General features: G+C 36.6%; 1 protein-coding gene across 1 annotated transcript; it reads left to right on the top strand.

Annotated features, from left to right (window-relative positions):
* LOC146003017 (uncharacterized) lies at positions 1–27,590 on the top strand. The gene is made up of 5 exons (XM_083141178.1): positions 1–521; positions 5,794–5,987; positions 16,128–16,737; positions 25,232–25,575; positions 26,997–27,590. Exons 1-4 carry the CDS (start codon positions 8–10, stop codon positions 25,564–25,566), a joined length of 1,653 nt encoding a protein of 550 aa, XP_082997304.1. The 5' UTR covers positions 1–7; the 3' UTR covers positions 25,567–25,575; positions 26,997–27,590.
* The last annotated feature ends 260 nt before the right edge of the window (positions 27,591–27,850 follow it).

Here is a 27,850-nt window from a genome sequence, read left to right on the forward strand (position 1 = left end):
CAGAACCATGGCGTCTTGGTTCTTGGTTGTTGCCCTTTCCTTGACTTCTCGTGCCCTTGCATTGCCGACAGAGCAAGAGGAAGGTAGGAGCTTCCAGAATGCAATACCTGGACACACCAGAGAGGACATGCTGGTGAAGATATATTCAGACTGCGTCAAAAGAAACTCGGTGCCTTGCATCAAGTTCAAACTCTTCTCCTATGTCGACAGGCTCTTGAGTAAAGACTACTACCACATCTCTGATAATGTTGCTCTTGTGAAGACGACTGATGCTGTTGGGTCTCCGGACATCTCGGTTGCTGAAGATGGGTCTCCGAGGAACTTCAATGACGCCGAAGTCGACAACTGGATATCTTCTAGGATGCAGAATTATCTCCGGTCGCACTCCATCACGATAAATCTTGGTGGAAATGACGTGTTGGAAGCTGTGAACAGTGCCGGAAGAGCCCTTAGTGATGCTGCAGAGAACCTTGGACTGATCGAGGAGGAAGGGCGTGGTAAAAAGAAGAAGAAGGATAAGAGTAAGCATTACAAAATATATTCTGTTAGCCTTTTAAGATTAAGATAAACCCTGTGGTCCAGTCCGTACTGCGTCTAGCTGCCACGAAAGGCCCGACTTCCATTCCCGTTGTGGTTGATGTAACATTGTTTTCTAATTTCCCTGCTTAATGTAGCTCTGGGGCTCACTCTGCTTCATGCACATATCTGAATCCTGCTGGAACATATTCAAAATGACTCTGAAATCATCACACGGTTTGGTTTTTGTTCCTGCGTTAACATTCCGGCTACTCATCGAGCAGACACCTTTTCCATCTGGAGTTTTTCCATCAATATTGCTTGTGTTATATCAAATGAAACACCAAAAGACTCTTCCACATGTCTAATGATCACTAGTCTGCCATGACAATTTGTTCCACTTTAATAATCAGTTCCTCAGTGACTGAATTTGATGGAGGGCCTGAATGGAGAGCCATCACGACGGAATTCTGTTGCCTATTTTGCAACTGTAGAATTACCTGGGACACGCTCCCTTAATGTCATCCTTATGAACCTCTTGGGTCGACATGTGCTTCGAACATAAATACGCGTATTTTATTATGGCTTGTACTTAGTTTTGCACCATTTTTGGAACTTTTTGTTCAACTTCTTCATAATCCGATTAATCCGAAGGAGAAAAAAGAAATCAATATGAAATTGAACGTGACAGCTTACAGTGACTTGAATTATGAAGTGTAAAACTAACATTCGATTCATCTCACTCCTTACACCTCATTCTACGAACTTTTTGATCCTCCCTCGTAAATGTCAATATATTTATTTTAAAAAAATATTCATGAACTTATTTCAATGTAGCTTACCATATGCTGTCATGAAGCCGAATCCGTTAAAATGGATTATTATAAATGTGTTACAATTGAAAATAATGGCTACAAATCCTTTTGGATTATGTAACAGCGATACATTTTATTAAAAACTCTCAAATTTTCTGTCAAATTTCTGTTACAGGGGTGTTTCAGATGCGAAAGTGAAAGAGGTGAACTAATGACAATCGTTATTTGTAATCAAAGGGTCTTGGGTTTGGTTCCCACTTTAAGTTATAGGACCAATTCCGACTAGCCTTTCTGTGTATCAAGTGGACTTCAAAACAAATAAAAAAAATAGGCAATCGTTGAAAATATGAAGCTCATACAACACAACTCTGTGTTCATTAAAAAGAAAAAAAATAGTTTCCTCTCATATTAATTTATATTATGTAGTGATAATAGGTTAATATCTCGTCTTACTTGACTTATTCAGAAAGTAAGCACCGGTAGGCTGTTAAAAAGGCACACATGTTTGTGACAAATTTAATTTGGTCAGAATCCTTACACCATAAATCAATTCTACTGTCGGATTAAAAGTTATATAGATACTCGAGTTTGAACTCCAATTAAAAATTAACCAGTAAATCTACATAAAACCGATTTACATTAAAACTTAGCTTATTCAATTCTGCGTTAATCAATGCTAACCATTTTTTTCGAGTATGGACTCTGTCTTTTATCGTCGTGAGAATAAAAAAGAGCTCCCCCTTTTTTTGGAGGTTTGTTCATTGAAGTTCTATAAATCAAAAACTGTTTGTCCGATCGTGATGAAGTTTTAGTACGATGCAAGCAGAAATATTTTAAACACAATTCTTAATTTTTATAATTTTAAAATTTGTCAAAAAACCGTTATTTTCAATTTTGCGATACAACATTTTCTTAGCAATGGGTAGTCAGTCCTACAAATATGATCTTCGTCTTGTTTTGAAGCTCTTTTCATCTGGTTTTAAAATCCATTATCATTGCCAATTTACATTGCGAAACCGATTTTATACAGAATTTTATTCAGCAGCGTAAAGCTGTACGTGGAATGTGACAACGTGACACACAGCGATGTCCGTTGAACCGTGGAAACTGCCGGCTGGCGATGCGAGTCAATGCTTGCTACCTAAGTTCATGGGCGTCCGGAAGGGGGGGGCAAGGGGGGGCCACGGCCCCCCCTGGAAAATGAATGTATACCTAAAAATTATATAATTCACACAAAATTTCATTTCAATCACAGTAATTTATGTTAATTATTATAAATTCGTTGAAGGAACATGATAATTTCAGACTGAAACAGGGTTTTTTGAGGGGGCATCTCTATTTTGGAGGAAAATATATGTCCTTTGCCCCCCCTGGAAAAAAAATACCTTGCTCGCCCCTCCCTGGAAAAAATCCTGCGGACGTCCATGCCTAAGTTTCAAACGGAAATGGCAAACGACGCTGGCTGAAACAGATCCATTCGCACCACCAGAGAGTTTTGTTCAAGTGAGTTCAAACGTGGTCGAAATATTTTAGATGAGCCCTATTTCGGCAGTCGTGGTTACTCAAATTATTTATTTTCTCTTTCGTCGCTTCTTCCTCTCTTTTGTTTTATGTACTTAATTTCTCTCTCTTCTTCTGTTCTCTCTTTCTCACTCTTTCCTATTCTATCTCTCTCTCTCTTTGTCTCTTTCATTTTATGCACGTCATTTATCTCCGTTTCTCTATCTCTTTCTTCCATTCTTATTTCTTATATATTTCTTTCCCTCTTCATTAATTTCTTTCTGTATTTTTGGTGTGTTTGATTTTATGCTCTCTTTATTTTTATCTATCTCTTCCTATTTTTCTTTCTTCTATATTTCATCGTTTGGTTTCTCTGCTTCTTTCTCTCTTTCCCTTTCTATCTTTTCCCTACTCTCTTGCTCCTTCTCTCTCTCTTCTTTAGTGTGTTCTCTATTTCTCACTATTATTTTCTGTCTTTCATTCTCGTTTTATTTTCCTTGTTTCTCTATTTCCAACTTTTTTCTCTCTCGCACCCCCTTCTCCAGGTCTGTAGCCAGACAGGGGCCAGGGTGGCCTGAGTCGCCCTGGAACAGCTGTCAGCCCCCACTGACATTGTTGTCAGACCCCTTGACATTAGGTAAAACTATTTTGTATAATTTGTTTGCAGTAGAGTGAAAATGTTGGTAGCAGATATAATTTTGTTCACAACTTTGGTGAAGGATAAATTCACAGAACATGAACAGCAGCTATTACATTTGTTCATCTTGTTCATGAACAGAAGTCTAAGTTGTGGAAAGTATTTAGAAGACTCTCTTCTCCAGACCTTAGAAAGTTCTTTTATAGGGAAGCTTCTTCATCTGTACCTTCGCTGCCCCTGTTGCAGCCTCCCGCTTAGACAGAAGCCTGTGACTTTGACGTCATCATGCAAATTCCCTCCACATCTCCGTCAAAGGTCAACCAACAGCTCCCAAGTTTTGGGAACGAAGGGGAGTTTTATTGTGTCCGCCGGGGGTGGAATGTATTGTAGGCACTATAATTGAATATTGTGAATTTTTCTTGTGTGATATAAATATCTCTGTCATCAAAAGTAGTATGGAGTATGTAAGGGATGATTTCAGTAGCAGTCAATTTGATGGAAATTTCTAAATGTTATATAACTTATTGGCCCCCCATATACACACACATAATTTACATAATTTATTTAATACTCTTAAATTAATTAAAAGTGGGCTTAGTTTACAAAGCCCAACCTGATAACCCTCCCACCCTGGAGATCAAATCTAGCTACTGGCCTGCCCCCCCCCCCCAGCTCTCTCTCTCTCTCTCTCTCTCTCTCTCTATATATATATATATATATATATATATATATATATATATATATATATATTCCTTTCCTCTGCTCTTACTGTCTCTTTTCATCAGTGTGTTCTCTCTCACTCACTCCTTCTCTCTCTCTCTCTCTGTTTCCTCTATAATTTTCTGTATTTCTTTCCCATTTTATTTTTCCTGTTTCACAATTTCCATATTTTCCTTTCTCACCCCTTCTCCCTTTTCAGTCTTTTCTCTGTGTATGTGTATGTATACATATGTGGATCTTTGCTCTATGATTAATTCTCAAATCTAATTTTCAAATTGCCCAGTGCAGGCTGTTTACTAGCAGGAGATGAGCAAGAACTATTTCACAGTGGGCTGAAACACTCACACCTTGTAACACCATTAAGCCTTGTTTCCATGATATAAAAAACTCAATATGCTGACTGTTGCGTTTCTTATTTAAACACTGGACTGATTATATACACTAATGTCTCTCGCTGTTCTCTCGTTCAGTGCGGGTATTTCCCGATATGTACCACGCGCTGCACAGTCTCCGAAGAAGAGAGTCTGCACTGTCCTGCCACCTAGTGGCGACAAGTATAATGAATACTTAAAATATACAAATTTTCACACATTGATAACACAAATAATAATACATACACTAATCTATCCCAAACACTGACCAAGGCAGTAATTTATTTTATTATAAAACATAAACTAAACGTAACGTTTCAACCTTCTAGCAAGGTCTTCTTCAGACTCTGCACCAAGTACAAATGTAACAAGATACAAAAACAGGACGATATATATATATATATATATATATATATATATATATATATATATATACACAAACATTACTCCCCTCCAGACTATTAGAAAGTTGTTCTGGAACATTCTAGCATTTGGCTTTCCCTTGTCAACTGTACTTTCACCTAAATGGCTAAACATATTTACTTCCATATAGAATGTGGTTGGACTCTTTATCTCACGCTCTTTTTCCTTCATTCTTCTTCCTTCTTCTCTCCTCTTTCTCTCTTGTCCTTTCCACTCTTTCTAACACCTTCTTCCATTCTTTGTTTAACTTCAGTCCCCCATTTCAGTTCATTCTTCTTCACCTTTCTTCTCTATTTCCTTGGCCTCCTTCCATTTTCTCACTAGTATTCTCTTCTCCCTTCCTATCTGCTTAGCCTCATCCCACTCTATGCCATGTCCTGTTTCTCTCGTGTGTTAAATATCGCATTTCTCTCTATCTTAAGTCGTACTTCATCACTATGTTGTTTCTACCTGTCTTTCAGCCTGTTTTTCGTTTCTCCTATGTACACACTCTGACATTCTTTACATTTCACTTCGTAGATAATCCCTTCCTCTTCCTCTTTTCTGTTTTCCTTTTTCTTGTTTGCATTCTTTGCTATTCTTAAGATGCTTCTCCCTCCCTTCCTGTAAGTTTTAATGCCCGCTTTCCTAAGGTTGAAACGTTACGTTTAGTTTATGTGTATAATAAAATAAATTACTGCCTTGGTCAACATATTGAGTTGTTTTTTTCACACCTTGGTGACGGCGAACTTGAAAGACAAACCACCTCTCAAGTTTCTTAAGTGTTTTGAACCACCAGCTCTTACTAACTTTATAAATATCTTTGTTACAGAGAAAGAAGAAGAAGCAGCGAGGCTAATGTATTCCTTGTTGGTCGGCATAAAACTGATGGTGGCCACTGTGATAACAATAGCCTTGGGAAAACTCGCTCTGTTGGCCGGCAAAGCACTAGTCGTGGCTAAGGTTGCCCTCGTCCTGTCAGCAGTGATCGGCCTGAAGAAGCTGTTCAGCCACCACGAGAAGTCAGTGACGTATGAGGTCGTCACCCACCCACACTACACTCACGAGACAAGCCATGGACGTAACTCGTACGGAAACATCGAGATGGTCCCCCTACCAGCAAACGTGGAGCCACAGGAACTGGCCTACAGTAGGCCTTAAATGTAAGTAAATATCCATTATTATATTTATAAGTTTAGATAGTACAAGGGTGCTGAAAAAATCGTGGCCCCACCATGATCCCAAACGATTTGCAGGAAGGTCATATTATGTCTTGAAAGTTCATATCCTTGTATGTTCAGTTCAAGTACCAAAACTCAGAGCATTCATCGAAGCCTTTCCTGTGTTTTAAGACCTGTGAAGTGAACATGTCTGCTCAGCAGGCGAGATTGACAAGTACAGAAATCAGGGCTGTGATTAAGTTTTTGTTCCCCCAGGGCAAGTCTCCGAAGGAGATCCATGGGGAAATGGGCAACACCCTGCAGGACTCTGATCCTTCATATGCAGATGTGAGCATGTGGGTGGAACAGTTTGAACATGGTTAATTCTCAACAGACGATACCCCTTACGGAGGAAGGCCAAAAACAGTTACAGTTCCGCAAATCATTGCTCAGATTCATAACCCGATTCTCTCAGACAGCCACATATCAACGAAACGTGTGGTGTGTGCACTATGATCTGCGCATGCGCAAACTCTCATGGAAATGGATGCCAAAAAATCTGTCCACGGACCAAATGCACGATAGGATGAAGGCATCCAGGAAAATCATGTCCCACTTTGAAAACAACGAACAATTCCTGTCGAGATTCGTTATCGTGGAAGAAGCGTGGTTATACTACCGTTATCAGGAGCGAAGAAGCTCTCAATTCCTTGCGCTATCTATCTATTTGGCGTTCGAGCGAAATTCTCCCACTGCATCGTACAATAACTAAAATGCAATGTTTTTAATAATTCCAAAAATTGATATGAACATTGTGATTACTGACAGTACTTGTTCTTTTAAACACTATTCCATGTATTTACTAACGGTTATTAACATGTAGCTACTTTACAAGCAAAACTCAGAAACAACACTCTTTCAGCCTATTTTTATTTTCTCATTATTCGCAATCCTCAAAAGAGTGGTGTAATATGTGTATATACGTCTGAAAATGTAAATAATTCAAATTTGCACTTGTAAATTATTCTGCTTTTTCTGTAAATATGCAATGTATTTATTACATAAATGTGTGCTAAATAAATCAATTAACTAATTATAATAACACGTGTCTAACAAAACAGTATGTTGAGTTTATTTGTCCAATTTGGTTCTATTCAAATCAGTATCAACAATGTGACTTAGGATAAATTATTATTACATTTCGATATATATTTGTTAAAAGTTCTTGCTTTTTGTATCACGAATGCGAATCGGAATACTTATGTATGACCTTCTGAACAATTAGTTGTGTGGTCAAAGTAACAGCATTATAAACCAGTACGTAGACACTTCGTTATGAAATGTGAAAGCTGATACTCAAAATATAAGCATATTTTGAGCATTGATATATTAGTTAATAAGAATTTCTACATATATAATTACTGTAGCTATGCATACCTTCAAAGTGAGAGCATTCCGGAATTGCATAGCTTCATGGTAAGCAAGAATACAAATCAGATTATCGAATCAATGAAAGCCAGCAACAAGTTTGTATGTTTTGTTTGTACTGGGTTATTTACATAAACTTTCTACGTCTCTAGGTTAATTGCGAGTATGACGACGACTTATAATATAGATGAAAGAACAAACCCAATAAAACAGACATGTCCTGGTTGAAATCCAGAACTTTCGAGACAGTAGTCAGTATAATATATACTGGGTGATTTTTTTTAACCTGAATCAATTGAATATCTTGAAAAAAATCATCCTACAAAAAAATGTTCCAAATAAAAAGTTGATAGTTTGGAGGGGGAAGTTTAGTGGTGCAACAAAAGAACACCCCCTCCCCCTCTTGTAGGTGGGGCGGGGTCCAACTTTGAAATTTCAAATAGAAACACCTATTTTTTATTACAGATTCGGATTTTACGGGGAAAATATACACACGTTTTGTCTGAAACATTTTTTTCGATTCGTGATAGATGGCGCTATAATCGACAAATTTTCATTCCTTGAATGTTTACACTTTAAAACCAATGTATTTCATTTCGCAATTCATTTAAATTCAAAAAATAAAACATTTTTGTTCCAGGACTTGAAATTGTTGTATAACAAATAAATTTATTTTGAAAATACAAAATTACTCTTAGCTCTAGATATCTCGATGGCTAGTGAACTACATTCACTTCTCAATTACATTAAGTGTTCAAAATGGTGACCTTCAACTTCAATACATTTATTGATCCGCGCTTCGAATGAATGTACACAACTCAAAAGTACCTCTGGTTCAATTATGGCACAAGCGTTTTGGATTCGCTCTATCATATTTTCACGAGTAGTTGGCAATTCTCGATACACTTTATCTTTTAGGAAGCCCCACAAAAGGAAATCTGGTGAAGTAAGATCTGGTGATATGGCAGGCCAATTTACAGGACCAGCTCTGCCGATCCATCAGCCATTGAAGTCACGGTCGAGTACTTCACGTGCTGATCTCGAATAGTGCGCTGGACATCGATCCTGCTGAAACTACATGTTCTGTCTCAGTTCCAGGTTAAGATCTTCAAGTAATATTGGCAGTTCATTTTGAAGAATGTCGCGGTACTGTTGACCATTCAAATTTCCATCAATGAAGTAGGGACCGATGAGTTTGTCATCAATAATTCCACACCACACGTTTACAGTCCATGGACGCTGATGCTCAACTTGGCGCAGCCAGTGCGGATTTTCGACACTCCAGTAATGCATATTATGCCGATTGACCATTCCGTGGTTTGTAAAAGATGACTCATCAAAGAACAATACCAGACGAAAGAAATTTGGGTTTATTTGTATTTGTCCACGTGCCCACTGACAAAACGTCACTCGATTTTGAAAATCATCGCCATGAAGTTCTTGATGCAATGACACATGATATGGATGATATTTATGACGCTGTAAAATCTTCAAAACACTGCTCTGGGACAATCCGGAATTTCGAGCTACTTCTCGCGAGCTGACATGAGCATCATGGGCCATAGCAGCTAACACATTAATTTCATTTTCTTCTCCAGTAACTGTTCTTCCTTTGTTTAGGTTTAACACTTTCTTCAGTAGTAAATTGATTGACTGTACGTTGAAACGAAGCAAAAGAACGCACCCTGTCTGGAAAACGCTGAGCATAAACAACGACAGCTTGACGGAGATTCCTGACAGATTCTCCATACACGAGAACCATTTCAATTTTCTCTTCTACAGTTAATACATCCATTGATATTAAAAAGTATCAACAGCTTAGTCAAATTAATCGCTCGGAGCATTCTTGTGATCTAAGAAAACAATGAAAAACAAACAATGATAAACAAACAATGATAAACAAACAATGATTTAACAGGAAAAGTCTAAAAAGCTTTACATTGTTTTATTTTTTTAATTTTATTTTTCTGTTGTAGCTTTGTTAAGCATCTTTGACACAACAATAAAAAAAATAAACAAATATCGAATCTAACTTTTAAATGTTGTAAATAGGCGAATTACCAGCTTAATGAAATCTCAAAAGATTTGTCAAGAATTAGTACAAAGTTCATGCACGAGAATGTTTTATTTTTTGAATTTAAATGAATTGCGAAATGAAATACATTGGTTTTAAAATGTAAACATTCAAGAAATGAAAATTTGTCGATTATAGCGCCATCTATCACGAATCGATAAAAATGTTTCAGACAAAACTTATGTATATTTTTCCCGTAAAATCCGAATCTGTAATAAAAAATAGGTGTTTCTATTTGAAATTTCAAAGTTGCCCCCCGCCCCACCTACAAGAGGGGGAGGGGGTGTTCTTTTGTTGCACCACTAAACATCCCCCTCCAAACTATCAACTTTTTATTTGGAACATTTTTTGTTGGATGATTTTTTTTCAAGATATTCAAATGATTCAGGTTAAAGAAAATCATCCAGTATATATATATATATATATATATATATATATTTGGTTGTAGTTTTTAAGCTATACACCAGTTACATTTTATTTACATTTCATAATTTTATAATACAATATTTTCTCTTAAAATATATTTGATAAGTACATATACTATTTTCTTAGTCGTATTCCTCAAAAGTGTTGCCAAGGCGTATGCCCCATTATATCCTGCTTCTTTCAGATCTCTTAAGAAATAATCACACGTAGTTACATTAAGACGACACTGTCAGATTGGGGTTTGCACAATCTTCCTAGTGTACAAGTCTTTAGGGGCTATGGTGAAATTTAACCGACATCTAAGAAGGCTTGTTAAAGAATTTCTTGAAAGATTAATATGTTGATACCAAGGTTCTTTACATATAAGTGGTTGAATTTAATAGTAATTTTTTCCCATTAGTCTTCCCTGTAATTGTCCCTTGTTTCTGCCAACTTTCCAACAATTCTGTTTTATCATGTGACTCTAGCGCTTTTGCAGAAAATTTAATCCGAAGCGATCGGTGACTTAATTCTTCAGCTGCGTACTTGGATAATGCGTCTGCTACATGGTTTCCTTATATGGATGAATGCCCAGGAGTTCAGACAAAGGAAATACTGTAACCTGAGTTGGTTAGTTTGTGATACAAAATGTTAATGTTAACAATGTTATTACATAGTAATCAGCTGTTATCGACCCCAGGGAGTGTAAGACTGACGCTGAAGCAGAGGCGATCACTACCCTCTTGAGGTTTTTCTCCTGTACATACAACGACGCTTGACGAATAGCAAACGCTTCCGCCGTGAATATGGAAAATTTTGCTGGTAATGGGTAGATGTTGTATTCCATTAGAGTATTGCAATATACCAGCTGCAGACTTTGTTGCGTCTGTATAATATATATATAAATCTTCATGCACTACAGAGTGTACATATTCCATGAATATGTTATTCACCATACTTGGCATTGACGTTCGTGTATCTTTATCTGGATATGGAGGAAAGTGAACGGGAAGTTCTGTTGCTAATTCAAAATAGTCTGTCGTAAAGCACGGAGATGTTGAAAATCTAATAACTTTCGGTATGAAATCCTTGATCGACTTGTATGCTGTGATTAAGATTGGAAGATTTAATTTATATTTAGCTGTACGGGTTTATGACATTAAGGTTTGAAAGAGTGATAATTTTGGTATTATCGGACTATATATGGAAGACATCTTTTTCATTAAGAATTTTCTCTCAAGATATTGTGCCTGGTGGTGGTTCTCCTAATTCAACAAACGTCGCCTGTTTCGGTGTTCCTTTTCATAGACCAAAGATTCTACATAAACTATGATATTGTATTGAAGATATTTTTTCCAATGACCAATTTAGATTATTGTTAATCAAGAAAGAGCCATATTCTAATCTTGAGTTTAGCATTTGCTTGTGAACAATGTGGAGTAGTGTAGGATCTGCTCCCAACTTTATGTTGACTGTGAGGCATTTTATAATGTTAAACGCCTTGAGCATCTTTTCTTCCATGTGTTCTTCTTGAGATTTCCATTTCAATTTTATCATCCAACATAATGCCAAGAAATTTGTGTGTCCTAGTTTGTTTTATGTGTGATACATTAATGTCTAACACAACTCGAGTTTGTAATCTTCTTCTATGGAACACAATTACAGATGATTTTTCTACGTTAATGTTTATGCCATTGATATCACACCAATGTGCATAATTTGTTTAAAGCCAGTTGTGTTTTTCTATACCATCAGGGAGATTTCTTGCTGCTTTTGTATATAACAATATCATCTGCATATTGCAATAATCTAGCAAATTATCTATACAAATTAAATAATGTTGGAATTAACACCGCACCTTGCGGAAGTCCTTGACTAGTTGTGCGAGCATTCGAAAGTTGATGACAGAAACGAACATAAAATTTTCTCTGTAGTAATAATCCCACTATATTTTTAATAATTTGCTTAGGAAGATTGAGACATTTTAGTTTTTTTACGAGCAAATCTATAAGGATTGCATCATATGCACAAAAAAGATCCAGAAAAAGAACTATACAAAATTCACGACGAACAATTGACAACCATATGTCTAAAATAAGTGTAGTCAAAACATCTATTGTCCCCATTGCTCTTCTGAAACTCATTTGATATTTTGGTAATATATTGTTATATTCAATCCACCACGTAATTCTATTAAGTATAAGTTGTTCATAATTTTTTAATAAGCATGCCGCTAGTGCTATTGGCCGATAATTTTTAGAACATCCTGGTGTTTTTCCTGGTTTAAGGATTAGTATTATAACAATTTCCTTCCACTGAAGGGGAACTTGCCCACTAGTCCATATCACGTTATAAAGTTGTAATAATTTATCTATCCTCAGTTGCGGTAAGTTTTGTATACATTCATATAATATGCAATCCATTCCTGGTGACAACGAAGGTTTCATTTCACTTATAACTTTTCTTAATTCTGCGCTGGTATATGAACATTCCAATTTTGATGGTATAGATTCATTCATTGAATTAAATATGGCGTTGAAATCATAGTCGCTGGAGTCTGGCGTTAGGGGTTTGATGAAATTCTATGATTCATTTACTGTTTATGTCCCCTCCATGATATCTACTATCTACTAATATTATTGGCATTAGACATTCTGTTAATAACTTTCCACGTTGTGGTTAAGGATGATTTCTTTGTTAATGAGGAACAGAACTTTTTCCAAAACTCAGCCTTAGTTTGACTTAAGTACCTTTGAGTTCTGGCTGCTGTTTCTTTGTAGTTCAAAAAATGGTCCATTGTTGTGTTTTCTTTATATTTAAGGAATGCATTTTGTCTAGCGTTTATCAATTTCTGGCAGTTTGTCGTCCACCACGAGCAATTTTTCATTTCGAGTTATGCTGACGGGGAATTGTAGATATGTACAGTATAATATTTAGACACGTTTTTAGCCATGTGTGTGTGTGTGTGTGTGTGTGTGTGTGCGTGCGTGTGTGGTGTGTGTGTTATTTTACTGATACATATCTCTTTTTCTTCTTTTCAGATCATTAATACATTACGTATTTATTTATTGTACCAAAACACTGCCCTTATCCAAAGAATATTGCCATTATTGTATGATATGACAAAGGTGTACGGAAGAACTATAAATGATTTGACCACAGAGTATCAATGTGATGTTTGAAGCCCACCATTGGGAGGATAGTGGAAGAGTATACCTGATTATTGTTTTTCTTTATGTATATATTTCATGTAGTTTGGTCGCAAAAAATATTATTTATTTATGTCCTAATATTATTTTGCCCCATTTTTGACTATTGTTGTTTGCACATATGTAAATATATAAAAGTTTTAATCTCAGAACTGTGACATGACTTGTGGAATAATCAACGTATAAATTTTTATTTTGAATTTACTGACCTTTATCAATATTTGTATGGAACGCATTCAAGGATAATATCTCCTTTTCTTCATTTGACTGACGTGATACTGTGTGGACTGCAAACATTATTAATAAAAGTTTAAACAAATAGAACTATATTTAAATGGAACTTGAACAAGACAGATCGACTTCATGACGTTTCATAATCCAAGACAGTTCTGACTACCTGATTAACAACTGGCGTATTTTACTGTACTCTTCATTTCATATATTGCTTTAATTTTTATATACGCTGACAGTAAACCCATATCACTATAGTTTCAAGGTAGGTAAGTAACAACCAATCGTTCATTAGTGCATGAAAGCAATGATTCTGTTTAAGGTAGGGTCCCGTATATACGGGATTGTCCCCTTTTGTCCCGGTATCCTTTCGGGATGCCCATTTGTCCCGTATTTAGCTAAAGAAATAATAAGTGAATGAGAATAAGTGATGTTCTGAATTTCATAGTAATGCATTGGGAAAAATGTTATCTTAAAGGATGCCAAGAGTTCACTCAAATATTAATATATTTTGTCAAAATGTTAAAAATTAGGAATTAACAATGCTTTAAACAGCAATTGATTTTGTAATGTTTAAAAATGTTTAAAAAAGTAAATTTAACTATATCCATGCCTATATCATCTGTATGTCCCGTTTTTTTTATTTTAGAAATCTAGCAACCCTAGGTTAACTTTGGTGATGCAGTGCACTTTTCACTAAAGTTTCACTTGATAAATAAAAGCATAAAATACTTGCTATTTTTTTTTAATTTCTCAACATATCTGACTTGTTTACAGATGTTTTACTATTTACGTAATATGCTATTGCTTTCTTATGTCCATTTGTAAAAATGTCAACTTTTATATATACACATTATGTTTTGAAGATTTCTTGTGTCATGTATATTTTCGTTTCTACTTACTAAATAAACTTATATTCCATGGTCGTGAAATATAGTATCTTACAATAAAAGAATAAAATTTAAGATTATTTGATTGAAGATATCCAATATAATTACCTCATAACTCAGCATTGCTAGCATAAGTAGACTTGGACCGGTAGTAAAGGTATGTTATTTGAAATATGATTTTGATAGTAAAAGCTCACGGAAATATTTCATATTACATACTGTCTTATTATAGCGAGTGGACACACACACACACACGCACGCTTTGCCTCCACACACACACACACACTATTTCGGCCCTAAATTAACAAGAAATTGAATACTACATTTCTTTCTTTGGAGAATAGGCTCTCATTTAAAAGGTTGTGGGATCTGCTGTAGAAATTATTCATAAATAAATAATTATTATTTGACGTGATCTCATATATTTTGTTGGATATTATAATATTTATTTCCATAATGGGCAAATATTGAAAGAAAAAATTAATTGTTATTGCCTTACTTTCAGTATCTCTATCATTATAATTATAATAATATTATCAATATTAACTTCTAATTTTTAAGTTCTAATTAATTCTGACGACAGGTGGATACCTGTCGCTCCCTTTCCCAGTGCATCATTCCAACCCTCCCCTCGGAAAACAAGTAACATTAGATCATTACATGGGTTTTAGTATTACTGTATTATGTGAACGCCCTCAGAAAAAAATATTCTTGCCTCCCACTTTTCTTCTGGGGTCATTAGCTTTCAAGGACGATTGGTTGGAAGAAACAAATGTCTTCAGACTGTCTTCCCTTCAGTTTCTTTTTCTTAAGTACACTCTATGCACTAGACTGTACCTACAGTTTAAAATGGGATCTGAACTATTGTGTGTCTACACCGGGTATACGACCCGGGACCTCTTGATCGCAAGGCACGACGTGGCCATTACGCCATCAGGGAGACCTAGACTGTCTTTTTAAATGACATCTTATTTATTTCTTTATTCATTTTTCAGCTATGCACCAGTTAAATATGTTTTTACATTACATAATTATACAATTTCATAATATTATAATACAATATTTTCTCTTCTAATATAATTGGTAAGTATATATATATATATATATATATTATTTTCATAGTCGGATTCCTCAAAAGTGTTGACAAGGCGTATGCCCCATAATATCCTGCTTCTTTTAATTCTTGTAAGAAATAATTACGTGTAGTTCCATTAAGATGACATTCAAACATACTATGATCAGGTGTTCCTTCAGTTGCATTACACTGACAGCTTGGGCATTGCACAATGTTCCTAGTGTATAAGTCTTTTCTTCGGGTTCTTATGACTGAAAGAAGTGGAGGCAGATCGCAATGCAAATGTTCAGTTGTTCCGTCGAGGAAGATCTTGTACATTCACAGGCGAAGGGCATGGAGAAAGTGATTTTGAAGATTAATCTCGACACCGTTGTACGAGCTGGAGCGGTGCCTTTGCGACGTCTGATTGCACGGCCGGCTAATAAGCGGAATGTGGTTCTGCGGTGTCAGGAGTACATGCAGGCAATGGGAACGGTAACATAGGAAAAGGCGCTCCACATATTTGCGTGAGAGAGGATGGATTCCATTCAACTTCTTTTTTCATTTTTTTCTTTCAATTTGCTTCTGCCTCTCCTACTGCCCTGCCCAGTGTTCTCCTTAAAACTCCATCCGCTTTGGTTCGTGAGTCTGTTTAAGTCTCCAACCAGGCCTTCATAAGTGTTCTTGAGAGTAACGAGATCTCGGTTTATAAGAGAGGGGAGCAGTGGTCAGTGCAGACTTTATTGGGAAGGAGAGCAGACAGTTATATCCAGGTGCTGCCGACAGGTGTTTGTTTTTTGGAAGGCGCATTTGCTGTTGCTGCAGAACCATGGCGCTTTGGTTAGTGATTGTCGCTCTTGCTTTAGCTTCTGGTACCTTTGCATTGCCGACAGAGCAAGAGGAAGGTAGAAGCTTCCAGAATGCAATACCTGGACACACCAGAGAGGACATGCTGGACAAGGTTTACTCTGACTGCGTCAAGAGGGACTCTGTACCTTGCATCAAGTTCAAGCTCTTTTCCTATGTCGACAAGCTCTTCAGCAAAGACTACTACCGGATCTCTGACAGTGTTGCTCTTGTGAAGACGGCTGATGCTGTCGGATCGCCGGACATCTCGGTCGCCGAAGATGGATCTCCGAGAAACTTCAATGACGCCGAAGTGGACAACTGGATATCTTCCAAGGTGCAAGGTTTTCTCCAGTCGCACTCCATCAATATAAATCTTGGTGGAAGCGAAGTGATGGGTGTTGTCAACACTGCCGGAAGAGCCCTTAGCGATGCTGCCGAGAATCTTGGACTTATCGAGGAGGTTGAAGGACGAAAAAGTAAGCCCTTTTGTTCTATACAGCCCTTTTTAGCTGAGTACAATTAGTATTTAGACTTTCCACTTAAAACTTAGTTATTTTTATTGTAAAGCCCTACTTTCCACAACAGAAACTTACAAACCAAGGTGCGCTGGAACGTTTCTTATTTGAGGAGGAGAATGTTCACTTCACGAAATCGATATGTGTATATGCTTGGGTGTATGTCTGTGCGCACATATATTTACATATAAAGAAATATCAGCACACGAATGGGTCTCAACCCGACTCCCTAAACCACCTCTCAGATTGCGATTTTCAAAATACCAGTATTACCTCTTATCAGTCCTATTTTACACAGCTCCCAGCCAATTCGATCTTTCCATTCATTAGTGTAGAAAAGGGTGCTCTAAAACATAAGAAGTTTCAGAATTCTTTTTTCAATTCCTCTAAAACTTTTACACAGAAGTCACTATACTGAAAATATCTCATAAAATATGAAAAATGGGAGTTCTGAATAATGTTTCCTAACGAATATGTAGAAAAGCTTTAAATTGTTGACTCTTGGAGATAATGTGGGCGCAGAAAGGTTTCATAATTCCAAAATTATTTCCTACCAACTTTAATATTTTTGTACTTGTCAGGCAAATTTACAAGAGTAAAATTTGCATTGATGATTCTTAGGGGTTACACTGTACCCGTTCCTTAACAATTGAGCATCATCACCCCCGTTCCTACGCCACTGGGTACACAGATCAAGCTTGTCTTGCTGCAGTTATATAATAAATAGAATTAATTTCTAAAATCTGAAGTTGTTAACGGCCGTTTAAAATGCAATTAGTTAGATAACAACAGCAGTGTGATTGACACTACGCTCCCAACACCCATTACTCCCTTTGATTTGAAGCAGATGTCCGTCTAATGAGGCTAAATATACTTTAGAGTATTTCACTCAAGTAAGTGAGAGCAGCATTTTACCAGAATTGCAAACTTACTGGGTTATATAGCCTAGCAAAATTTTGTATGAGTCACATCAAGCATTCTAGCGGCCAGAGCTTGAGTTTGAGTTGGTGTTCTAGCACAGAAAGGCTAATCGGGACTGGAGCTACAGTTTAAAGTGAAATCCAAACCACTATGTGCCTCCACCGGGTATCGAATCCTGTTGTAGCGGCGAGAGAGATAGGTTCCAGGTCTAGGCAGATAGGAGGATGTCATGCCGCACCTGGATTTTCCCTTTGGTACTTGGCAGACTATATTGTGCAATACATTGTAAGACGTGCCATATGAAACAAACACCAATCTCCGTGGTGGAGTGGTTAGCGTAACGCGCTACGAAGCCAGAGGTCAGAGCCAATTCATCAGTTCATCATTCATCCTCATCGTCGCGATTAATCCATGAGGTAGAATAGCGATGTAAATAGACTATATAAGAAATTAAAGTTAAGCTTAAAATGTTTTGAAAACTAGCAGGCACAGTTGCATCTAAATAAAAAGTAACTTCTCCATAATCATGGGCTTATTTAGGGGAGGGAAGGTGTCAGCCTTCAAAGCCTGTTCTCCAACCAAGTGAAGGAAGTTATTATAACTAGATGACTTAAAAATGGTCATATTGTTAAGAAATAACCACATACTATGAATGCCCTATGGTAAAATTATAAAAAAAGATATCTAAAAAATCATAGTGTGCTAACTGGAAACAAATACAACCTTACACTGCCAAAATATACATTAAAAAACTTTAGCCAACCCTCTAAAAAAATCGTAAATACGTCAATGTTTATAATAGTAATGTTGTTGTAGTTATAATTTTATAATCCCACTTTCGGAAATACCATATTAATAGTCGTTGAAGATTACGTTATGTTCAGATAGGCTGATCGAGACTGGGCCTCTAGCGGGGAACGAACCCAAAATCTCAAGATGCTTTTGATTTATTTTTTTGCATTATTTTGCTTCGCTTTTCTGCCACTTTTGGCTAATTGCGAAGATAAAGATGAGTGATGATATGATGAAATTGATGAAGGAACAATCAAAAATAACACCCATGCCCAGGCCGAAATTCGAACACAAATCTCTGGTGTCGTAGCGCGCTGTACTAACTACTAAGCCACGGAGGGCGGCAGACGTGACTTCGGTTCAACTGCGTTAATTTACATCTTTTACAAAAAAAATGGGAAATATATGACAATTATAACGGCAAAAATATGAAGTATTATAAAAATGAGTGTTTACATGTGTAGCACGAAATGACTTCGAGATGCAGGCCCGGGTTTAAAGAGGCTTGAATTGTTCCACAGCCCAGGTCTACATGTGCAAAGGTGTCTCAACTGGGAGAAAAATTGCTTTGAAAAAGCCCATAAACAACATGGTAAGTGACATTTTGGTCATGTCTGAGTTCATTAAGAAAAAAGGTTATTAGAAGCTATACGGTACATAAATTGGTTTCGTGTTTTGTTTACCAATTTCACAAGGCTTCATTGAATCCAATGCAAATTGTATGACATGGCAATTTCACTGAAAATTGAAGGATGGCACATTTCACTTTGTAACTCAAAAATGACCAAAATGTCACTTACCACGTTTTACACCCGAGCCCTTCAATTAACAATCTGACATCATTTGGACTAAAAGTTATAACTGACATTGTATAAACAGGGGCCTCTCAATACTATGAACCCCCATCTCCACTTTTTTAAATCGAGGACTGCCCAGAAGGATTATTGTTGGTGTGATCTTGTCATGAAAATTAAGCCAGGGTGTAATGTCTGCGTGTTTCTTTGCATGGATTTGCACATTTAAGTAAAACCTTACACTCAGGAAATACAGAAAATTAGGTTTGAATATGTTTTGAATAATTACTGTATAAAATTATATTGTATCAAGTTTCTTAAGTTACTTATCGGCAGCAAAAGATCGTCTGAAATAATAATAATAATTCAGATGCTATAGTTCGTAAGTTCAAACCTGCTACAGTGGAGATCTTGATTTCGGCTGCAAAGAGGTAATTAGTTGCTAAGTCACTTGGGAACAACGATTTCTAGTTTTAAAAAATGGACCCAGCAATTACGGGTATCCTTTCCAACCGGTAAAACTTGTTACCACGCGAAAGTAGATCATGCAGAGAATCACGCAGATGATCAGGAAGGGCATAGAAACGAAAGGAAATGATGTGTTTACGTTAATTATATCTATGAGAAGATCAATTAAGCCGACAGTTTTCACGCTTACACTTCGGCGGATGTGCTGAACGAAATAAAACAAGAAAGCTATTGCGTCCTGGGAAACTTGAAATTCCTGGCTGCCGCCGTTTTTGATTGGCCTAGCATTGTTTCTGTCGATTTGGTCACTAGGTCACTATTGTAAATCGGTTTAAGAGGTAGCGTGGTGCAACCAAAACACGGACTCGGCGAAGACTCCAGAGGCGTGGTGGCGGGGCGGAGGGGGGGGAGGGTGCAGTGGTCAACCAGTCCATCTTCTATTACTGCCCCCGCCCCACCCAAGGTGAACAAAAGTTGGTTTCAAGTCTACGAGGGACAGTGCCGCATCATGGGGACATTTTTTTTAATAATGTCGAAATGTGAACTGCTACTGTCAAAACATCATATAACGACAGAGGCAAAAGAGAGCATGCATTTCTCCTCATATTGGAAGTGGAAGTGGTGTTTCAAGTTGATTATTAAGCCAGATACGATCTGTGAAAAATATGATCAATAAGTATTTACAGGATTTTACAGGATCCCTATTCCTCATGGAGAGGCAACTTCAAATTACGTCTAATCAAATCGACTTTTCCAAACCGAAAATGAAATCTTGAGCCTGTTCGCTTTCCGTTCAAATGTTTTTCTACGCCATCGGAAGTTTTATATTCCCAAGCGAAGAAATGAAATAATACTCCCATGAGCGTAATGCTAAGTTTTTCTCCTCATACGACCATCCACTGCACACACCTCTCTCTCCCTCGCCGCGTGAAAAAGTCGGTGGGGGAAGAGCAGCTTAGGATCCTCGCGTCTGGCTGGACACAAACTATTCCTCCTGCCCTTAAGGCTAGATTGGACCTTTGGCCGACGCCAGCGAAGCGGTTTTCGAAATTTCTCCTTCTTTCGAACAACTGCTATGATATTCCATATTCTGAAAAATTATATCTGCTTAGAACTCTTTCTAGAGGACACACAGGAATCTGCCATGCTTTCTATATGTTGGCTAGATATTTGCATAGCCACGATACTATGGCGAATATATATAAACTGCGAAAGCAAACCGTATCATATAGGTTTTTAAAAAGTAGAGGAAATTTGGAAAGAAATAAGGTTCGCTGGCGTGATTACGGGCCGTTTCGCCTTATTGCGATTTCACTTCCCCCAATACAATTTCGCGTGATTTATGTGACACCAACTTTCTAAGGCGAAGCGGGACATACCATTTCCCTTACGCACAAAAAAATTCCCACCAGGGAATATTATCTACATGAAGGGTCATTATTATTAATGTATTATTAACCTAACCTAACCTAACCTAACCTAACCGACAGGACAATGGGAACCAAGGTAGGCAACATCACAAGCTCTGCGCTCCCATTATGATTTACCCTTCAAGTCGATAATATTCCCAGGTGGGAATTGTGTTGGTGTTACATAAATCACGCGAAATTCTATTGGAAGAGGTGAAAACGCAATAAGACGAAACGGGATAAGGCGAAACGGGAGGAGACGGCTGGCGTCGACCAAAGGTCCAGCCGAGTATTATTGATTGATTGATTGATTTAGTTTATTTTACTTCGCGTTTTGTGCCTCTTGGCTAATTTGCGAAGATGGGGATGAGTGATGAAATGATGAAATTGATGAATGGACATTAACAAACAACCAAGCCCGACCAGGATTCGAACCCGGGACCCTTGGCGTCGCAGCGCGATGTGCTAACCACTCGGCCACAGGGTCGGGCCAGCCGAGTATTAAGTCCACTTCATGTCCAAATAGGCGAATCGAGAATGGATCTACAATTTAAAGAGGAATGTGTATTCATCGGTCATCGAATCAGGACCCTTTGATTACCACTGTGCCATCGTGGTAAATTCGATAAATATACCAACTCATAGCACAAATATACACTTTTGGGTGGTATTTAGGAGTATATGAAAGTTGACTGACGGCTCAGGAAATATTCAATTCTCCTTTACTTCCCTAGCTCCTGTAGATTCGCTTCCCATATTCATCTTCCTTGCTTGGGGAAAAATATCGTTATTGCCCTAGTTTACCCTTATTTTAATTTGCGCTCAAAATACAAATCCCGAAACTATAAAATTTTCACAGTAAAAGTGATATAGTAGAACCTCGATTATCCGAATCTTGATAATCATATGTCCCGTACAATGCGGGCCACAAATAAAACTAAAAAAAAAAATCTCCGCGTTGAAGGTGGTCATTCGTTCCGTAAAACAATAGTTAGCGGCAACACATACCGACAATCTGTTATTCACACGATGGCGTGATATTGCTGCTCGGAAATGATGCAAGGTCCTGAAGCAGAAAACGCTTGACCGTATCTTTAAAGTATACGTTCAATATTGTTTAGATATTTTCCTAACAGCATTGTTATTACTGTACTGAGAAATGTAACTACAGAATTCATATCGATACTCCATACACACACTGTAGTTTCTTTGCTACACTGCTTTCCTTTCACCTATTCCGATCTTCCCTATACTATTCCATTTTTGTGTGAGTCTTTTGTAATTCCCGATATGCTCGAATTACACCTCGTCCAATCCACCTAGAATTATTGTGACTATCCTGTATTAATTTTGTTTCACGTCAGCGCGTCCCTCTACAACGTCTTAACTGTCACAAAGCACACTAAAAGACAGAATTGTCCTTCGATGCGCATTTGTCACTATTTAGTTCTCTGTTCTATGAGGTTATCAACACGTAAATGATTGAGCACAAAACTTACCTTTTGTGTGAATGTTTATCTGGCTTCTGTAATTTGAGGATTTTCACCCTGTTGAGGCAGTAATTAAATAAATATCAATTCATACAGCATAAAGAGAAAGATCAATATGATGTATATAATGCACATGTTCTTTAAGTAAAAGTAATATCACATTAAGATGAAGTATTATTTTATGACTGACATTAATCAGTATTTAGAATATTTTTATATGTTATTGAAGCTGAAGTGTTCATAAACACTTCTTGAAAGCGTCGAACACATGTTTACTTATTTTGACTTATTTTGACGTGTTTCCTTATTTTGATTCTTTACGATTTTTCTAAACTATTTCACATCCTGTTCTTTTACCGCATATACTATGCATTTATTTATTCACCCTCAACAGGGACAAGTCTCCAATTGCAGAAAGATAACATAATCATATTTACATTTACAACATGTAGACACACATACGCCCCTAAGAGACGACACGCCCTCCCTCTCTCGCGACATCTCTCCCCCTGCCTCTTTCAAACACACACACACACACACATAATACATAGCATACATAAATATATCTTGCTGCAGAATAATTTTACTACTTAACTGTAACAACAAAAATTTTAATATATTACACATTTCACTTGAATGACATAAAACACACATCACAAACACAAGTACCAAATATCAACACAGCAGACTTCAATGTATCAAATTCAATCCTCATGCGAAGTAAAATTAACGAAATCAATTAACCAATTCTCATAATAAATCCATTAATTTCAGTGAGTTTAAATTTTATGTGGTTCCTACTGAAATGGTTGGATTGCGAGCGAAGCGAACAAGAACATTTTTAGAAAGATTTCTTTGCAAACTGAAAATAATATTGATTTAGTTGGGCGCCAATAATTTCAGAGGGCGCTGCAAAATTTTCTGTTCTTTTATTTATCTTGTTCGTTCGGGTCCCTCTTTGCCTTGTCACCCCAGGGAATCACTCCGCATGCCTCTCCCACCGCAGCTATGCCTCTGGGTGTGTTATATTATTTATGCAGTAAGATCACATATACAACATTCACATTGAGAACATGTACTTCATATGGTAAAATGACGGATCCTGTTGTTTAACCCAAATTTGAAAACGTTCCACACATGAAGCATCGCCTGGTTTTGTGTTTTCTAAACTGCTAGCCAAATTTGCTAGTGAATGCAAATACGATACCTTCAGGCCTACTGACCCAATATTTATAGTTACTTCCGTTTCTTTCTAAATCTACAAGAATTGGAACATTTGAAAGCTTGTCGATTACAAATTCAAGAGTGTGTTGCAGCTCTTATTTTTCCAAGTCTGTCGCTAACCAACATGTTAAACCGCGGAAATTAGCATCGGCAACGTGCGCAGAATGCAATGTGTTTACAGAAGCTTATATTGACATCTTTGCTACGCTTTCAAGAAAATAAAATGCCTGAACCAAATTGTGTTGAAGATACTTTCTTGTGTCCTTTAATACTGTACTTCATTTCACCTTTGTGGCTTGGATCTAAAAGAACATGTCATATTTAGATGAGAATGAGATTTCTGGATATTTCAACTTCCCAAGGAGTTCATTTTCTAGTTCAAAAAGAACCAAATTTAGTGTGCAGTAGATTCTAATATCAACTATAAATGTTGTTCTTATTTTGTGCAAAAGAAAAAAGCAACTCCCTTGTCCATTTCAGGACCAAGCCATATGCTTCATATTCGATTAAGCAAAGGTGTCGCAAGTTTAGTACCTCTTTAAATACTAGATATTTTAACTTATATTCTCCTTAGAATCAATAACAAACGTATTGAAAATTCTCGTGTTCAGGTAATTGATTTTCAATATAATTGAAACATTTGAATCGAGCTCATAACATATAAAATAGAATATCCGTCCAACTGTATGAAATTTAAAGGCAAAATTGAGCCCACCAACAGTGGTGTAACCCATCAATGGATAAAGAATTTTGTCACTTCGTTATTGTCAAACCGAACCACATTAGAATATGACCAGGGTTGTTAAAGGTTCAGGAATCCATAAATTTTAATGGGTTCTATTGGGTTCCGCAACAGGACCGGAACTTTTTCTCTCGCCCAATTTAAATTCGGTCCAAGATGCGTATTGTTTCATTTCAATACAGAAGTTGGACCCTATTTAAACTGGTCCCGAAAAAAAGGTTCCTGGACCGTATTTAAATTGATCCGGAAAAAAGGTTCCTGGACAGCATTTAAATTGGTCCCGAAAAAAGGTTCCTGGACCGAATTGAAATATTTTACAGATGTAAAAGGTTCTTTAAGGTCTAAAACCCATTTACACTTGCTGATTTTATCTCCTGCACAGGAATTGAATTTATTTAAAATTATTGGACCTTTAATAACCCTGAATATGACAAGGGTTTTCATTTTTGCTCTGATCTCAAACATTATACAGGCCATTGCTGCAAAATTACGCTACCAACTAATTCAAAAGTAATGATGTATATTGCAGAAAGGCCTTAATATTAGTATTGCAAGAAGCCGAAATAATCCCCCACGCAAAAACATAAAAATAATAATTGTTATACTTCGTTACAGAGGAAGGAAAGATGTTGCTGCCCATGCTGATTGGTCTGAAGCTGATGGCAGCCACTCTGATACCAATAGCCTTTGGAAAGCTCGCCTTGCTGGCAGGCAAAGCACTGCTCGTGGCCAAGATTGCCCTCGTCCTGTCAGCAGTGATCGGCCTGAAGAAGCTGTTCAGCCACCACGAGAAGTCAGTGACGTATGAAGTCGTCAGCCACCCACACTACTCTCACGAGAGCAGTCATGGACATGGCTCGTACGGAAGGAGCATTCAAGTGGTTCCTCAACCAGCAAACGTGGACCCACAGGAGCTGGCCTACAGGGGCCACCAGCAAGGGACACAGTAAACCTGAACAGTAAGTATATTCTCTCTCTGTTCCATTTATAACTTTATAGTTTTGCATAACATTTTCTTTTTTGATTTTCCACTATTCTCATTTTTAGTGAGTATCGCTAATACAGTGTATTATTCTCAGTGCCTACTTAACTGACTTTTACTATAAAGCGTTATTATAATTAACTCCAGGGCGTCAGTAAGGTGGGCGGGTAGGCTGTGGCAGCCCGAAAGTTCCCTCTACCCCTCCCCAAATCTGTCGTGACTGAAAATATTTTATCTTTCACCTTTTAATGTATTGTAGACTAAGTTACAATAAATGTAATAATAATAATAATAATTTAATGTACAAATTAAAACGACCACTATCTATTAACGAAAACGCAATATAGCCCCGAATTCCCAAAAAACTGTATGTGTGTGCGAGCGCGCGTGGGGTTAATATATAATATATAGAAAACAATATGTAGTTTTAAACCATATAACTTTCTTAACTGTATACAATGTGTATATATTATTATTATATTTTCAATTTAACACCCACAAAACATATCAGCCTAGCACGCCTCTGATTAACTTTTTCTTCTGGCTGCACTCCATGGTGTAGTTGTTTACATGCAGCCAGTTTTCATAAAGTTGTTTCTTTAGTATATCCGAGTTAGTTACAGTGACTTTCAAATATAACTGTAAGCTATTGTACAGTTACTTTATCCTGGATAAGATATAAATTGTATATGCATTCATTAAAAGCGCATTGTTCTTTTTTACATGTGTGTTACTATTTGAAATTAATATATTTTTATTAAATTATAATTAACCTCATATATATAATTATACAAAGTGTAAACTATAGTTTTAAAAATACGTCACGCAGAACATTTGCTCGCAACAAAGCTATACGGATATTGTTTTTGGTATCGATAATGTTGCTAAATGTCTAGTATGGTTTACAAGAATTATCGTAATGTTATAGCAGTACTAAAGATTTAAATAGTCTGTAGATTGATCAACCCTCTATGAGAATAAATTAAGTTATTTGTCCATCTAACATGCAGTATTATGCAAGTTTTTGATATGGCTATTGTGCACCCTAAAAAAGCAACGTGAACAAACTTAAGATATGTATTTTAGGTTTCCACATGAATGCCTATGAAATTTTAACATTAAAATAAGTGTATTAATCTGTTAATTGTACAAATATGTAACAACTTCTGGTTCATACATTTTTATTGTCATTATGTGTGCCGCTTCGTTGTTCGAGAACATTAATTGAAATTAATATTATTTTTTGTACTATCTCGTCATGGCAAAATATGATAGGCAAGAAAAAACATTTTAAAAACGTATTCAAATTTTAATAGTATAATACAACGAAATCAATAGTTTTATTGAAAAGTGTTAATATTTTGGATATTTACTGATCATGAATCATTTCTCTTTCAGACGCTGAAGTATTGGGTATTATTTATTCTTTGTACCAAAACTTACCGTCCATCCAAAGAAAACTGTCACTATATTCCATATGTGAAGAAGCTCTGAAGTTTTGAACACAGAGTACAAAACCAGCCACTGCGATGAAAGAATACTAGAAAAGCTTATAACTTCACTGTTATTCTTTGTTGTACACTTCATTGTTATTATTTATTTAAGAATTTGTTTTGTTTAATATGGCTTAATTTTATTGTTTTTATAAATGTATGTAACTCTAAGCTCAAGATACTTAGGGATTTTCGATTTGAATTTATAAGCCTTTATCACCTACATATCATATCGATTTCATGATAGATATGCATCTCTTTGACTGTGATTGTAGACTATAGACATTAATATTGATTAAACAAGTAGGAATATATGTGACACTTGACCAAGACTGACTATTTATGACACTTCACAATGACCGTTTTGACTACTTGCATCTGTGATTGACAATTGACGTTTTACACTGTACATAATTAAGTATTTTTACATTTGTGAGAGTGGTTCATTCGTTTTTGTAGACACAATAGTAGTTTCAAAGTTCGTGAATATCCAAACCAATATTTAACCACCAGTGCACGTAAGCAATATTGATGTTCCAGGTAAATGTCAGGCTAATTTCTTTAGACTATCATATGAGACTTGTATCTAGAGATGTATATTTCTACAGGACCGTATTTTAGTAGCACATTAAGTACGCTACGCATGTTGTTCTACTGTTTCAGAACTGTATTATTCGACATATGTACTGTTGTTATTCATGTTACAGAAATTATAATTATTAAAATATTTATATGTTTTACGTTTCGAAGTCTTCATAT

Source organism: Lepisma saccharinum, chromosome 19, assembly GCF_977018435.1.
Source record: "Lepisma saccharinum chromosome 19, izLepSacc3.1, whole genome shotgun sequence".
Taxonomy (NCBI): Eukaryota; Metazoa; Arthropoda; class Insecta; order Zygentoma; family Lepismatidae; genus Lepisma; species Lepisma saccharinum.

What these genes read in the sequence shown, in the direction of transcription:
- LOC146003017 (XM_083141178.1), top strand. Translation starts at nt 8, where the DNA reads ATGGCGTCTTGGTTCTTGGTTGTTGCCCTTTCCTTGACTTCTCGTGCC. An exon ending in TCAGCCACCACGAGAAGTCA is followed by an intron (nt 5,988 to 16,127) that starts GTGACGTATGAG and finishes GGTTTATAAGAG; the next exon opens with AGGGGAGCAGTGGTCAGTGC. An exon ending in GGAGGTTGAAGGACGAAAAA is followed by an intron (nt 16,738 to 25,231) that starts GTAAGCCCTTTT and finishes ACTTCGTTACAG; the next exon opens with AGGAAGGAAAGATGTTGCTG.